Source organism: Oncorhynchus kisutch, linkage group LG14 (genome assembly GCF_002021735.2).
Source record: "Oncorhynchus kisutch isolate 150728-3 linkage group LG14, Okis_V2, whole genome shotgun sequence".
Taxonomy (NCBI): domain Eukaryota; kingdom Metazoa; phylum Chordata; class Actinopteri; order Salmoniformes; family Salmonidae; genus Oncorhynchus; species Oncorhynchus kisutch.
The window spans coordinates 10,800,168-10,815,739 of record NC_034187.2 but is presented as its reverse complement, the minus strand read 5'-3'; the positions used below and the strand labels follow the sequence as shown (position 1 = coordinate 10,815,739).

The 15,572-nt window shown below is 40.4% G+C and overlaps 3 protein-coding genes across 5 annotated transcripts; 2 read left to right on the top strand and 1 right to left on the bottom strand.

Annotated features, from left to right (window-relative positions):
* Window positions 1-1,130: 1,130 nt before the first annotated feature.
* On the top strand, window positions 1,131-8,112 carry cenpo (centromere protein O). Of its 3 annotated transcripts, none has more exons than XM_020501579.2 (6): window positions 1,131-1,558; window positions 1,707-1,867; window positions 2,118-2,280; window positions 2,404-2,675; window positions 2,949-3,111; window positions 7,255-8,112. In XM_020501579.2, exons 1-6 carry the CDS (start codon window positions 1,540-1,542, stop codon window positions 7,362-7,364), a joined length of 888 nt encoding a protein of 295 aa, XP_020357168.1. In that variant the 5' UTR covers window positions 1,131-1,539; the 3' UTR covers window positions 7,365-8,112. The 3 variants fall into 3 exon arrangements, with proteins under 3 accessions (XP_020357168.1, XP_020357167.1, XP_020357169.1); XM_020501580.2 differs by having other exon boundaries at window positions 1,224-1,558; window positions 1,742-1,867; XM_020501578.2 differs by having other exon boundaries at window positions 1,221-1,867.
* Window positions 8,102-9,813, bottom strand: LOC116353339 (transcription initiation factor TFIID subunit 1-like). Its single transcript, XM_031787782.1, has 2 exons — window positions 9,704-9,813; window positions 8,102-9,543 (listed from the first exon to the last, which is right to left on the bottom strand). The coding sequence occupies exon 2, from the start codon at window positions 9,537-9,539 to the stop codon at window positions 8,346-8,348; it is 1,194 nt and encodes a 397-aa protein (XP_031643642.1). The 5' UTR covers window positions 9,540-9,543; window positions 9,704-9,813; the 3' UTR covers window positions 8,102-8,345.
* A 234-nt stretch (window positions 9,814-10,047) lies between these two features.
* On the top strand, window positions 10,048-15,546 carry tp53i3 (tumor protein p53 inducible protein 3). The gene is made up of 7 exons (XM_020501581.2): window positions 10,048-10,198; window positions 10,616-10,660; window positions 11,168-11,308; window positions 11,569-11,836; window positions 13,191-13,403; window positions 14,310-14,506; window positions 14,818-15,546. The coding sequence occupies exons 2-7, from the start codon at window positions 10,628-10,630 to the stop codon at window positions 15,010-15,012; spliced, it is 1,047 nt and encodes a 348-aa protein (XP_020357170.1). The 5' UTR covers window positions 10,048-10,198; window positions 10,616-10,627; the 3' UTR covers window positions 15,013-15,546.
* Window positions 15,547-15,572: the final 26 nt, after the last annotated feature.

The following is a 15,572-nucleotide window of genomic DNA, read 5'->3' as shown; positions in this document are numbered from 1 at the left end:
CAAAAGGCTCTAACAGGATAACTGCTATATCCTAACATGACTTTGTCTGTTAGAGACTCTAACTAAACGAGTGCCTGCTCCCGCTGATCATAAGAAACACAAAAACATATCACAAGTCCACTAACGTTACAGGTTACCTTCACTGATTCTACTGCACCCAAGTCCTTTCCCACCCAGCCTGAAACCACAAATGGATCTGTCATAAGGCAAGAGTCCACCTTCTCCAGGAAAAATATCGTTCCTACTGGTCCAGATTCTTCTTTATCATGTCCAAAGACGCCAAGCTCGGGTTCCAAGCTCTTCACCACACCTTCCATGACATTTAACTCGCCCTCATTCACATCCCTCCAGAACTCTGTCTGGAGGACAACTCACTGTTTGACAACATTCTTCTTCAACACCCCGTCTCCATTTTTATGGTCATCTTCCTCATATTCAAATCCAACCTCTCCTTTCATCATTCTCTTCAACCTCCTCTTCCTCTTTTTCCACTTCTGTTCCTCCTCAGAAATCCACCTTTCTGTGTTCCTGTCCTGTTCCATGATTCCTCTTACCCACATGGAGGATGACTGTCAACCAAAGATACATACAATCATATCGCTTGCACTGGTCAGTAAAGGAGAAGGTGTGGAGTAGAGTAGGCCAGATATTGTGAAGACATGAAACAGGTCTTTGTGTTTAGTTGAGGAAACAGCATGTGTTGATATTTTGTTAACTGTACTTTTTATTTAACTAGGCAAGTCAGATCAGAACAAAGTCTTATATTGGGTTAAACACTACATCAGACAGCACTGGGTCAATTGTGTGCCAACCTTATGGGACTCCCAATCACAAACATTTGTGATACAGCCTGGAATTGAACCCAGGTCTGTAGTGATGCCTCTAGCACTGAGATGCAGTGCCTTAGACCCCTGCGCCACTTGGGAGCCCTGTATGATATAGATATGGAGAGATTGTGTGAACGGGTTAGAGAGGCTGGTCGGGTTGGTCTCTATTTCACTCTTTAATAGGAACAGGACGAATGAAGATCATTTAGTGTACTGTATACAGGCTGTGACTGGACTCACACTCCAGTACAGTAGGTGGCGGTGTACAGCTTAAAAGTTGGATGGATCCCCCAACCCAATCCCGAAGAAGAAGAAGAAGAAGAAGAAGAAGAAGATTTATTATTATTATTTAAATGTAACCTTTTTTAACTAGGCAAGTCAGTTAATAACAAATTATTATTTACAATGACAGCATACCCCGGCCAAAAAAGAAGAAGGAAAAAAAGAAAGAAAAAGAAAAAAAGAAGACAGACCGACAGTTTGTTTTGATTTTCTTCCGGGTTGGAAATCTAGCCGCCAAATTGAAGTGACCTAATGTGCATATGTTATTAAGAGTTACTAGATATCTCTAATTTACTTAATAACTCCATGCAAGCGTCATTCGTTTTATTTTGGCATTCCAATACGCGTATCAAACATTGTTCAATCTTTGCTGACAACTTTCAAAACTACACTAGCTAGCTAAAGTTAGCTAGCTCACACGGAGGACACAATGGAAGAAGCGAGAAAAGGTAACATCAAATAACGTTATAACCGTTTTTGCGTTACCAAGAGTTTGTACAAATGTAATGTTTGAGTAGATTGGTCTTAAATGTGTGTAATTTACAATGCTGGTTGGTTATAATGTATTATCCAACTTAAAAATATATATATCCCGAGGTGTTTTGGGGCACTTAAAAATGTTGGAAATGGAGGCGAACAACTTGGAATTAAAGCAGCAGGAACTTCGGCAGAGAGGTCGCCAGGAAGAGCTGAATGCAAACCTACAGGCACTCCTCAGTAAAAGAGACCAGTTAAAAGCTGAAATAAAGGCAAACACGGTAAACTAGCTAGATCATTTCTGAGATCACTTATGTCACATTACCTGGCAGTAGCTATAATTTATTATCTATCTAAATGAATGGATGCTTACTAATAGGTGGAGGTGTTGTTATAGAATGTTTACAAATGTACATAACCTTGGTTTTAAATAGTATCAAACAGTTAACACAGGTTGCAGGTGAATCTGAGAAGTCAATGTGTGGTCATATGCTGCTGCTCAGAGCTTCAACATGATGTATTCCTTTCTAGTCTCTCCAGAAGATGAGAACTCTACTGGACCAAACAGGTGTTCCATATGAGAGGAATGAGGATGTTGATAACCTGGAAGATGGCTCAGATAACTCACAACTTCTGCTGATGATGGCCAGACACACACAACTAAAGGACCTGCTTCATGCTCATCATCTTATAGGTAGGTACTTATAACCCAAATATGATCAATGGTCTCTGTCTCTCTGTGTGTGGTATAGCAACTCTTTAGACAATATCACCAACCATCCATCCACGCCTCTTTCCCCTTCGTTGTCTTTCTCAGGTGGGTATGATGTCCTCCAGACTCGTAAAGGTAAAGGGGTGTGTGTCTCGTTGGCCACTGCGTACGAAGGCGTCTACCTTGAGACATATAACCTGGAGATAGATCTGGGGTCTAACCTGAGGATCTGCCGACATAACATCCCCCCGTTCATCCCCTTGGAGAGGCTTGTTACGCAGGGCAACATGCAGACAGACATCAGGGATTTCCTGGACACCCTCAGCCAGTATCTCAATGCCTACGCTGGCCGCAAGCAGCAGCTACACCTCACCAAGGTACCAGCGTATTAGTGTTACCAGTCATCCACATTGATATCTGAAATGGAATATGAATCAATTTTCATACATTATGCATCTTATGCAGATCAAAAAATACACTGTTATTGTCTGCTCAAAGTAAAGAGAGGTGTAAGAACATAGTACCAGGAACCTTTGTTGTGATAGCTGTACACAGTATGTTAGATGACTACGTTATGTTTGCTCTGAAGGCTCCTACTATAGACTAAATGTATAGACTGTTCTTCTGCCCTGTTCTCTGTCTGCTTCCAGGAGATCCATAGCTCTGTTCAGGTGGCGGAAAGTAATGCTCTCTGTACTATACTGGTGCTGATGTTCACTATACCAGGAGAGAAGGCCGAGGCTGCACTGTGTACCCTGCAGTATGCTGACCACACACAGCGCCTGCCCACCCGGGTCAACATAGAGTCTGAAGGTACAACTCATAAACACCAACTGGATACATAATATAACCCTTTCAGTGTAAATGAGTGTACCGGAGCGTTGATAATATTAAAGCTGCAATATGTATATAGAATTTTTGCAACCAGGAAATGGCGGAGCGATTTCTGCATAGTGCATCTTTAACCTTGAAGTGACCGGAGTGTCGATAATATTAACCTTTGAGCGTACCGGAGCGTACCGAGCAATACTTATGTTTTCTAATCTATGGCTGTTTTAAAGGATGTACAAAATATATTTACAGCGTCTTCAGAAAGTATTCATACCCCTTGACTTATTCTACATTTTGTTCTGTTCTAGCCTGAATTCAAAATGAAATGAGTTTTTAAAAATCTCTCCCATATACACACGCCATTATGACAATGTTCTCCATTATTCTTCAAGCTCTGTCATGTTGGTTGTTGATCATTGTTAGACAACCTTTTCAGGTCTTGCCATAGATGTTCAAGTAGATTTAAGTCAGAACTGTAACTCAGCCACTCGGGAACATTCACTATCTTCATGACAAGCAACTCCCGTGTAGATTTGGCCTTGTGTTTTGTTATTGTCCTGCTGAAAGGGGAATTCATTTCCCAGTGTCTGGTGGAAAGCAGACTGAACCAGGTTTTCCTCTAGGATTTAGCCTGCACTTAGCTCCATTATGTTTATTTTTTATCCTGAAAAACTCGCCTGTCCTTAACGATTACAAGCATACCCATAGCATGATCCAGCCACCACTATGCTTGAAAATATAGAGTTATAATCTGTGTTCTATTGGATTTTCCCCAAACATAACACTTTATATTCAGGACAAAGGGTTCATTGCTTTGCCAATTTTTTTGCAGTATTAGTTTAGTGCCTTGTTGCGAACAGGATGCATATTTGTATTCTGTACAGGATCCTTCTTTTCCTTTCTTTCAATTAGGTTAGTATTGTGGAGTAACTACAATGTTGATCCATCCACAGTTTTCTCCTATCACAGCCATTAAACTCTGTAACTGTTTTAAAGTCATCGTTGACCTCATGGTGAAATCCCTGAGCGGTTTCCTTCCTCTCCGGCAACTGAGTTAGGAGGGACGCCTGTATTTTTGTAGTGACTATGTGTATTTATATACCATCTAAAGTGTAATTAATACCTTCACCATGCTTCACCATGCTTTATTTTTAACTCATCTACCAATCGGTGCCCTTCTTTGCGAGGCATTGGAAAACCTCCCTGGTCTTTGTGGTTAAATCTGTGTTTTGACATTCACTGCTCAACTGAGGGACCTTACAATTATTTCTATGTGTGGGGGTACAAAGATGAGGCAGTCCAGGGAACATATTATGTGACTTTTTAAGCAATTTTTTTTCCTCCTGAACTAATTTAAGTTTGCCATAACAAAGGGGTTGAATACTTATTGACATTTCAGCTTTTTATTTTTAAATATTTTGTAAACATTTTGAAAAACATAATTTCACTTTGATATTATGAGGTATTGGGTGTAGGCTAGTAACAAAACTTCTCCATTTAATCCATTTTAAACGCAGGCTGTAACACCAAAATGTGGGAAAAGTCAAGGGGTGTGAATACTTTCATGTGTGAGAGAGAGAGGGTGAGATATACAGTCAGAAGTCCGAAGTTTACATACACCTTAGCCAAACACATGTAAACTCTGTTTTTCACAATTCCTGACATTTAATCCTAGTAAAAATTCCCTGTCTTGGGTCAGTTAGGATCACCACTTTATTTTAAGAATGTGAAATGTTTGAATAATAGTAGAGATTTATTTCAGCTTTTATTTCTTTCATCACATTCCCAGTGGGTCGGAAGTTTACATACACTCAATTAGTATTTGGTAGCATTGCCTTTAAATTGTTTAACTTGGGTCAAACGTTTCGGGTAGCCTTCTACAAGCTTCCCACAATAAGTTGGGTGACTTTTGGCCTAATCCTCTTGACAGAGCTGGTGTAACTGAGTCAGTTTTGTAGGCCTCCTTGCTCGCACACACTTTTTCAGTTCTGCCCACACATTTTCTACAGGATTGAGGTCAGAGCTTTGTGATGGCCACTCCAATACATTGACTTTGTTGTCCTTAAGCCATTTTGCCACAACTTTGGAAGTATGCTTGGGGTCATTCTCCATTTGGAAGACCCATTTGCGACCAAGCTTTAACTTCCTGACGGATGTCTTGAGATGTTGCTTCAATATATTCACATAATTTTCCGCTCTCATGATGCCATCTATTTTGTGAAGTGCACCAGTACCTCCTTGCAGCAATGCAATGCACCCCAAAAAGTACGCTCTTTGTCCCCATGTGCAGTTGCAAACCGTAGTCTGGCTTTTTTTATGGCCGTTTTGGAGCAGGGACTTCTTCTTTGCTGAGTATTTATACTAGAGGTCGACCGATTTAATTAGGGCCGATTTTCGAGTTTTCATAACAATCTATATTTTTGTAAGCAGATTTAATTTTTTACAGCTTTATTTAATCTTTAACTAGGCAAGTCCGTTAAGAACACATTCTTATTTTCAATGACGGCCTAGGAACAGGGGGGTTAACTGCCTTGTTCAGGGGCAGAACGACAGATTTTTACCTTGTCAGCTTTGGGATTCAATCTTGCATCCTTACGGTTAACTAGTCCAACGCTCTAACCACCTGATTACATTGCACTCCACGAGGAGCCTGCCTGTTACGCGAATGCTGTAGAAGCCAAGGTAAGTTGCTAGCTAGCATTAAACTTATCTTATAAAAAACAATCAATCAATCATAATCACTAGTTAACTACACATGATTGATGATATTACTATTTTATCTAGCGTGTCCTGCGTTGCATATAATCGATGCCACACTGGGGAATGATTTAACAAAAGCGCATTTGCGAAAAAAGCACAATCGTTCCACGACTGTATCTAACCATAAATACCAATGCCTTTCTTAAAATCAATACACAGAAGTATATATTTTTAAACCTGCATATTTAGCTAAAAGAAATCCAGGTTGGCAGGCGATATTAACCAGGTGAAATTGTGTCACTTCTCTTGCGTTCATTGCATTGTCAGGGTATATGCAACAGTTTGGGCAGCCTGGCTCATTGCGAACTAATTTGCCAGAATTTTACATAATTATGACATAACATTGAAGGTTGTACAATGTAACAAGAATATTTAGACTTAGGGATGCCACCCATTAGATAAAATATAGAACGGTTCCGTATTTCACTGAAATAATAAACGTTTTGTTTTTTCCGAAATGATAGGCTCGTATTTCTGTGTGTTATTATGTTATAATTAAGTCTATGATTTGATAGAGCAGTCTGACTGAGCGATGGTAGGCAGCAGCAGGCTCGTAAGCATTCATTCAAACAGCACTTTTGTGCGTTGTGCCAGCAGCTCTTTGCAAGCACAGCGCTGTTTATGACTTCAAGCCTATCAGCCGCTAGTGTAACCGATGTGAAATGGCTAGCTAGTTAGTGGGGTGCGCGCTAATAGCGTTTCAAACGTCACTCGCTCTGAGACTTGGATGGGTAACGCTGCTTCGAGTGTGGCTGTTGTCGATGTGTTCCTGGTTCGAGCCCAGGTAGAGGCGAGGAGAGGGACGGAAGCTATACTGTTACACTGGCAATACTAAAGTGCCTATAAGAACATCCAATAGTCCAAGGTATATGAAATACAAATGGTATAGAGGGAAATAGTCCTATAATAACTACAACCTAAAACTTCTTACCTGTGAATATTGAAGACTCATGTTAAAAGGAACCACCAGCTTTCATATGTTCTCATGTTCTGAGCAAGGAACTTAAACGTTAGCTTTCTTACATAGCACATATTGCACTTTTACTTTCTTCTCCAACACTTTGTTTTTGCATTATTTAAACCAAATTGAACATGTTTCATTATCTACTTGAGGCTAAATTGATTTTATTGATGTATTATATTAAGTTAAAATAAGTGTTCATTCAGTATTGTTGTAATTGTAATAATGACAAACACATTTTTTTAAATCGCTATCGAATTTTCTTTGGTCCTCCAATAATCGGTATCAGCGTTGAAAAATCATAGTTGGTCGACCTCGTGTGTGTGTGTTTTATATTGAGGATGTTATTTGTAACCATGCACAAGTCAGTTTCTTCCTTAATGTGTGTTTTTGTCTGTGTTTAGACACTGCGCTGGTGAGTTCTCCACAATGGAAGAAGAACCAAGCCCTACTCCTAGAGACTCCATTACACACAGCTTTGGTGACCATGAAGAAGACTGGCAGTATCGCTTAGTCTGATCACAGTATGCTGTAAATACGCTCAAGACTGAACAGTTGTTTATGTCAATGTATTTCATTTATTTGACATGTCATTTTATACTCATTTCATTGGCCGTCACGATCTATTAGTTGTCTGTTATGAGTATACGGAACATTAGGAAGTAATATTGAGTTGCACGCCCCCTTTTGCCCTCAGAACAGCCTCAATTTGTCAGGGCATGGAGTCGAAAGCATTCCACAGGGATGTTGGCCCATGTTGACTCCAGTGCTTTCCACAGTTGTGTCAATTTGGCTGGATCTACTTTGGGTGGTAGACTGGTGCGCCTGGCACCTACTACCATACCCCGTTCAAAGACACTTAAATCTTTTGTCTTGTACATTCAACATCTGAATGGCACACATACACAATCCATGTCTCAGTTGTCTCAAGGCTTAAAATTAATTCTTTAACCTGTCTTCCTCCCCTTCATCTACACTGATTGAAGTGGGTTTAACAAGTGACATCAATAAGGGATCATGGCTTTCACTTTTATTCACCTGGTCAGTCTGTGTCGTGGAAAGAGCAGGTGTTCTTAATGTTTTGTCCACTCAGTGTATATCTTTTTGAGTTCCTGTACTTGTTATTCCCTTTCGCTTATTCAACATTGTTTGCACATGTATATATTTTTGTTAATAAAAAAGTAAAATGCCAATTTTACTGAAGTTTGACAACCCCGTTTGCAATATAATAACAACAATACAGTATGTTTTGCGAAGCTAAATTGGTCTTGTCTTGATTTATTTGACTGCATCAGTTAACTAAAAGCAGTGGCACTATTCCACTAAGCTACCAGAGATTTACCTCACAGAGGAAACCTGATGGTCTGCATTTACAGTCTTTCAAAAGTGGATAATTACTTCACAAAGGTTACTAGGAAACAAAATAGTCTACATGAAACACGATATGAAGATCAGGTTTCTCAAAGTGGTATAACCAGTGAAAGCAATACCTCTGTCATGTTTCTATCTGCTCATTACAAGTGTTGTCAAGTTTTTTCAGAAAGTTGATTATTTTCTGGCTTAGCATATCCTGCTGACATTGTTTGAGTCTCTCCTTCTCTCCTCTAGCATGTTGCTGTTGGCTGGCTAGCTCCTTTTCTGAGATACAGTCGATAGTGGATATTTGCCTCAGCTGCATGATAGAAAACACCCCTGCCCCTACCTCTGTTTCTCTGTGCTTGGCAGAGTGTCCTACCTCTGTTTCTCTGTGCTTGGCAGAGTGTCCTGCCTCTGTGTCTCTGTGTTTGGCAGAGTGTCCTACCTCTGTTTCTCTGTGTTTGGCAGAGTGTCCTGTCTCTGTCACTCTGTGCTTGACAGAGTGTCCTGCCTCTGTTTCTCTGTGCTTGGCAGAGTGTCCTGTCTCTGTCTCTCTGTGCTTGGCAGAGTGTCCTGTCTCTGTCTCTCTGTGCTTGGCAGAGTGTCCTGCCTCTGTGTCTCTGTGTTTGGCAGAGTGCCCTTCCCTTGCTTGTGTCTCTCTGTTCTTGGCAGAGTGTCCTGCCCTTGCTTGTGTCGCTCTGTGCTTGGCAGAGTGTCCTGTCTCTGTCTCTCTGTGCTTGGCAGAGTGCCCTGCCCTTGCTTGTGTCGCTCTGTGCCTGGCAGAGTGTGCTGTTTCTGTCACTCTGTGCTTGGCAGAGTGTCCTGTCTCTGTCTCTCTGTGATTGGCAGTGTGTACAGTTTTGGGCTGTGCTGACTGAGATCTCCTCAAGCTCAGCATTGATGTTCCTCTAGCCTCAACCCCAACCATTCTAGGTTTCTCTACAATGACATTACTGTTTGATGTCTGCCAACATGAGACTAGTTTCCCTCTGTCGATGGAAAGGGATTTACTGGATTTCAACCGTCTGTTGTCAGAGGCAGAGACGGCACGATCCATCCTTGCCTTTTTAGTTTCGGATATCTCTTTCATGGTTTTGTTGATAGTGGCACAAGGTTCACAGACTTTGAGAAGTAGTAGTTTCCTGTGTTCCATCATCAGTGAGATTCTATCCTGACACAGAACTCTGAGGGTGTACCTGTGCCTCATGTCTAACAGGGTCAGTTTGTGTTGAAGAATAATGTCCTCCTGGTGATTCAGAAACCTCACATCCAGAACAGACTTTGGTCTCTTGCGGTTGACCACCTCGGTCATATCCAGATCATGCCTTATCATGGTGCTTGGGAATAAAAGGAAGATTTGTTTTTGACTTCTCTATTTGTTCCTGTTTTCATCACATTAACAATACAAACCCAAACATTACCACAACTAAATATATTCTTATTCAATATATCCATGAAGTTTCACTTGCAAATCAAGGTTTCATCAAATTGTCTTACCTGGTCAATGAACGACGACCTGTATCACAAGCGTGTGTCTACAGTTTTCCCACGATGTTGCTCTGTTACCTTTTTGAGGTGTGGATGTGAGCAGATCAGTAGGCTACTCTGGATAGGCTCCACAGGGGAGTGTTGGCTGCTATGACATCTAAGCAAGCATTGTTGTAGGGTTATTGTATTTCTCCCAGGGTGGCAGGGAATTGAATGAGTGTGTTACTGTTCTTCTCTAATTATGGTTTGAGGATTATCACAGTGTTGTGTAATGTGATTTGTCTGCTGGCTGTCACAATTTCATTAAATTGGCGTATTTCAGAGTGTAGCCTATAATATTTGGTTCATGTTTGATTTCAAACAGTTTTGAAAGGTAATTCTTTGGCTTGCTCTTGTTCCCTCACTACAAATATGAAGTGGGGGGCAGCGTGTAGGAGGAATTACAATCAGGCAACTCATAAACCCACTACAAGCACATTCTCTGGGAATTGTTGAGCTCTTTTGGTAAGTAGCCTAAAAACAAGCTTTCAAGATTATTATAATGCTTTATTTGCAGCACCTCTTGTTGTGCAATTTTCTTAGCTTACATAACATATTTTTGTAATCCAGTAAATTCATTGCCCTCTCCTGTTGTGTGGCAGAATGAGCTCGAGAGAAGTTCGGTAGTTCTGACAACTTTCTGCCCACATTAGCGAGGTGATAGGACGTGTAAACAATGTAGCCAATACTCGCAACAAAATATCTGTCATAAAAGCTACATTGGCGATTTCACTACGTTGTCAATGGCTACATTGTTGCACTACCTCAATCAACACTGCGTAAACTTTGCGCAAGTAGGCCTGTCTTCAGCGCATTTATTGTATCAACGGGCTACAGATGTTTTGTTTGTAAAATAAATTCGGAACTGATTTTTCATTCAAGGTTCTTGAAGACATGTCACAACATCAGAGACCATCAGAAAACGATGCAAGTACCTTATTAATAAAGTCTTTATTACGTTTTTATGCAATATTTCCCCAAAGGAACAGATATAGTCAGATGCAGAAGTATGCTGAAATTGGCTTGTCATACAACACACGTAGAGTAAAGCTTTGTCGTCATGTATTATTATTATTTTTATAAAAAACCTTTATTTAACTAGACAAGTCAGTTAAGAACAAATTCTTATTTTCAATGACGGCCTAGGAACGGTTAACTGCTTTGTTCAGGGGCAGAATGGCAGATTTTTACCTTGTCAGCTCAGGGATTCAATCTTTCGACATTTTGGTTACTAGTCCAACGCTCTAACCACTAGGCTACTTGCCGCACCATAATTGGATCGCTATTGAATGGTTGAGTTTTATTCCTCTGTGGAATCAAATTAATTTCAACCTGAACTTAATTTTATGTACTCTCAATGTAATGTGGCTTTGAATGTCCTGAAGGCGTCTGCCAAATACAATTATTTATTCATTATTTATGAATGGTTATCAGATGATGACGGCAGTGTGTATTGACACACCAGGAGGACCAGAGAGTATGCTGTTGAGGAATGTCCCCAGACCTCAACCTGAACATGGAGAAGTCCTCATCAGAGTCCATGCAACCGCTCTGAACAGGGCTGACACATTGCAGGTATACCCCTATAGACCATATGAATATTCATGTATGGCTCTATGATCAACAACAAAGTCTTTGTCACTTCTTTCACCTCCTATTGGACAGTCACAGGATCACTCTAAGCCTATAGCGTCACTTATAGCAAGCTATTGGATAGTCACAGAGGAGAATGTTCAGAAGGCTTAATTGCAAACTGAACACTGAAGTGGATTGCAAATATTATGTTAACTCTTGTTATGCTAAGATACTAAAGTTGTTGTTTCTGTTTTTGACAGAGGAAAGGACTGTACCCCGCTCCACCTGGTGAGAGTGAGGTCCTGGGTCTGGAGGCAGCTGGTACGGTGGCCAGCGTTGGCCCAGGGGTTAGGCAGAGCTGGGGGCTAGGGGACCGGGTCATGACCCTACTCTCTGGAGGAGGGTATGCCGAGTATGTGGCTGTTCCAGAGGAGCTTCTCATGTCTATCCCCACTCATCTCACTGTATACCAGGCTGCTGCCATACCTGAGGCCTGGCTTACTGCATTTCAGCTCCTGCACTTCGTAGGTAGGCCTCTATAGCAATTTTCAGAGGTGGGACAAAGTTATTGTTTTACAAGTCACAAGTAAGTCTCAAGTCTTAGCAATCAAGTCTCAAGTCAAGTCCCAAGTCAAGACAGGCAAGTCCGAGTCAAATCTCAATTCTGGACCGTCAACTATCAAGTCAAGCCTCAAGTCCTAAACTTTGAGTTTCGAGTCCTAAACAAGTCATAATATGCTCTTGACCAAATGTAATACCATTTCATATTTTTAACAAGAGTAATAGTTGCTATACTACATTTACACAAATCATGAATGCTTTAAAAAATATCTATATATTTATTACTTTCCAAATAAATGTTATATTTTCATGGAAATACATGGGTAGCCATGGTAGCCCCCCCCCCCCCCGCCCCGCTATGGGGCGCAATCAGGCGATGTAGGCTTGTACACAATCACACAACCTTAACACACACACACACACTCTCTCTGTGTGGTAACAGTAGGCTAACGTATGTCAATGGTTTTAGGAACAGCAGTAACATCAGGCAGGATTTAGGCTACCAACTGCCTAGCCAGTTGTAGCTCAATCTTGGGTGCAATGATCACGTTCCCGCACTGACTGACTGTGTGGAGGCTCATTGATTTAACGTTACGTTAGCCTACATGATACACAATAAAGTAATCAAATATATAGCTGTCGGCTATATTAGCCACAACTTACCGTTCTTTGTGCAGCTTCAAATGTCGAACAAAGTTGGAAACTGTTGCGCCTCCGTCTGTAATTTTCTTCCTGCCTGTTTTTGCAAGTTGAAATCCGTTTTTTGTTGATACATCGTCGTCTTTATATCCGAAAATAATAATTTTGTGTTTCATCTTTCCAAGGGCTCCATCTGAATTCACCCGCCGACGTTCCTCTGCTCTGCCACGCACAACTTTTTCTCAGCTGGCACAATTTGATTGGCTGCTGTCTGATTCAAACTGTAATCTGACAAATGAAGAGTTGATGCGCTGCACACTTTTTTAAATAGCATCATTTTTTATATTTGGGCTTGGGGAGGGTATCAAGTCAGGTCGAGTCATAAGGCTCAAGTCCAAGTCAAGTCACGAGTCATTGGTGTTAAAGTCAAAGTCGAGTTGCAAGTCATCATATTTGTGACTCGAGTCCAAGTCATATGACTCAAGTCCACACCTCTGGCAATTTTTATTTTACTTTAACCTTTATTTAACCAGAAAGTCCTGTTGAGGTCAGAAGACCTCTTTTCCAAAGGAGACCTGCATAGTCAAGAAAGGCTATTTCATATTTGCATTCAGGCATTTAATCAAAGCACCAATCAGGAAACCCAGACTTGTACATGTATGTTCAATCTCTTCTTTCGTAGCTCAGGTGAAGGAAGGAGAGATAGTGTTGGTGCATGCTGGGGCCAGTGGGGTGGGGACTGCCGCTGTCCAGCTGGTCCGATTGGCTGGGGCTATTCCCATAGTTACTGCAGGAAGCTCTGAGAAACTACAGATGGCAGAGACACTGGGAGCCGCTGCTGGTTTCAACTACAAACATGAGGACTTTGCAGAGAAAGTTAGTGAATTTACAGCAGGTGAGTTAATAATCAGGTGAGAACATAATCATTGAGAACACAATCAACATAATCAACATAATCAACATAATCATTGAGAACACAATCAACACAATCAACACAATCATTGAGAACACAATCAACATAATCAACATAATCATTGAGAACACAATCAACATAATCAACATAATCATTGAGAACACAATCAACACAATCAACATAATCATTGAGGACACAATCAACACAATCAACATAATCATTGAGAACACAATCAACACAATCAACATAATTAACATAATCATTGAGAACACAATCAACATAATCAACATAATCATTGAGAACACAATCAACACAATCATTGAGAACACAATCAACACAATCAACACAATCAACATAATTAACATAATTAACATAATCATTGAGAACACAATCAACATAATCAACATAATCATTGAGAACACTATCAACACAATCAACATAATTAACGTAATCAACATAATTAACATAATAATTGAGAACACAATCAACATAATTAACATAATCATTGAGAACACAATCAACATAATCAACATAATCATTGAGAACACAATCAACACAATCAACACAATCAACATAATTAACATAATCAACATAATCAACATAATCATTGAGAACACAATCAACACAATCAACATAATTAACATAATCAACATAATTAACATAATCATTGAGAACACAATCAACATAATCATTGAGAACATAAATGCCATTTCACATAATTAATCTAGAGTGTTGTGAACTGCTTACAACATTGAGTGAGTTAATTTGATAATTGTATCATATGCATACAAATCATTGTGTGTGGATACAAATCTTAGACGTACAGAGAAAGATGTATCCAGAGAAACCATGGGATCAAACTAGACTAAACAGACAAGCTTTGTGCAGGCAGAGGAGCAAACGTCATCCTGGACTGCATTGGTGGGTCCAACTGGGAGAGGAACGTGGCCTGTCTGGCCACAGATGGACGATGGGTGCTGTATGGCTGCATGGGTGGAAAGACTGTGACAGGAGACATACTGGGCAAGCTGCTGTCCAAACGAGGACAGCTCCTCTGTAGTCTCCTCAGGTCACGCAGTCTGCAGGTGATGTATGGATGATTGATTGATTGATTGATCCGTTGCTTGTCCTACGAGAGGAAATTATTTCCACAGTAGAAACTAATATTATAATGTAAATTAAAAAGTAAAAAATATGTCAGTGAAAGGCAGCGCCGACAACACAAATGTTCTGTGTGCAATAATGCCCAAAGTAAAACTTTCAATATGTGTTGGATATGAACCTCTTACTCAAATGCCATGCAATTAAACACTTGAGCCTTACCCCAGCCTAGAACACTGTCTTTGTTACTACTTTCTAAATGTGAAGTGTGTGGTCCTGTGTTTTCTCCTGTCAGTATAAAGCAGATCTGGTGAGAGCCTTCTCAGAAAGGGCCCTACCTCACTTCTCAGACCCGACTAGCTCCCCCTGCCGCCTGAGGCCTGTAATCGACAGCATGTTCAGTCTGGACCAGGTAGCTGATGCCCACAGACACATGGAAGCCAATAGAAACACGGGAAAGATTGTAATCAATGTCATGAACCCACAATGATGGGACCTCTAGTGACGGTGTCATCTTTCTATCTAGCTCCAAACTCAACATTTGGTTGAGCAACTTTGTTTATGACCATTCACCTCTATAACAAAATAAAATGTTATTTGTCACATGCGCCGTATATAACAGGTGTAGACTTTAAAATGAAATGATTACTTACAAGCCTTTAACCAACAATGCAGAGCTAGAATGTAAGACAAAGGGAAATAGCAACACAATAAAATAATGAGGCTATACACAAAGAGTACCTGTACCGAGTCAATGTGCAGAGGTACGAGGTAGTTGAATGCATATGTCCTGAATGTTATAAGGTGACCGAGTTGATAAATACTGTGTTGAAAGCTAGATATAAAGCTTTCCTGTTTCCTACTACAGTAACTATGGTGACAGTGTCTCCTCACTCTCCTCACCTTAACAGTATTTGTATCACCTTCTGTTTATTGTTCAGTCAAATTATGCATATTATTTTTGACTTTGTTTGGCCCATCTGTGATTTCATTATAAACAAGAATAAACGTATTTTTTTCTCTCAACAAGAACAATCAATATTGTTTGTA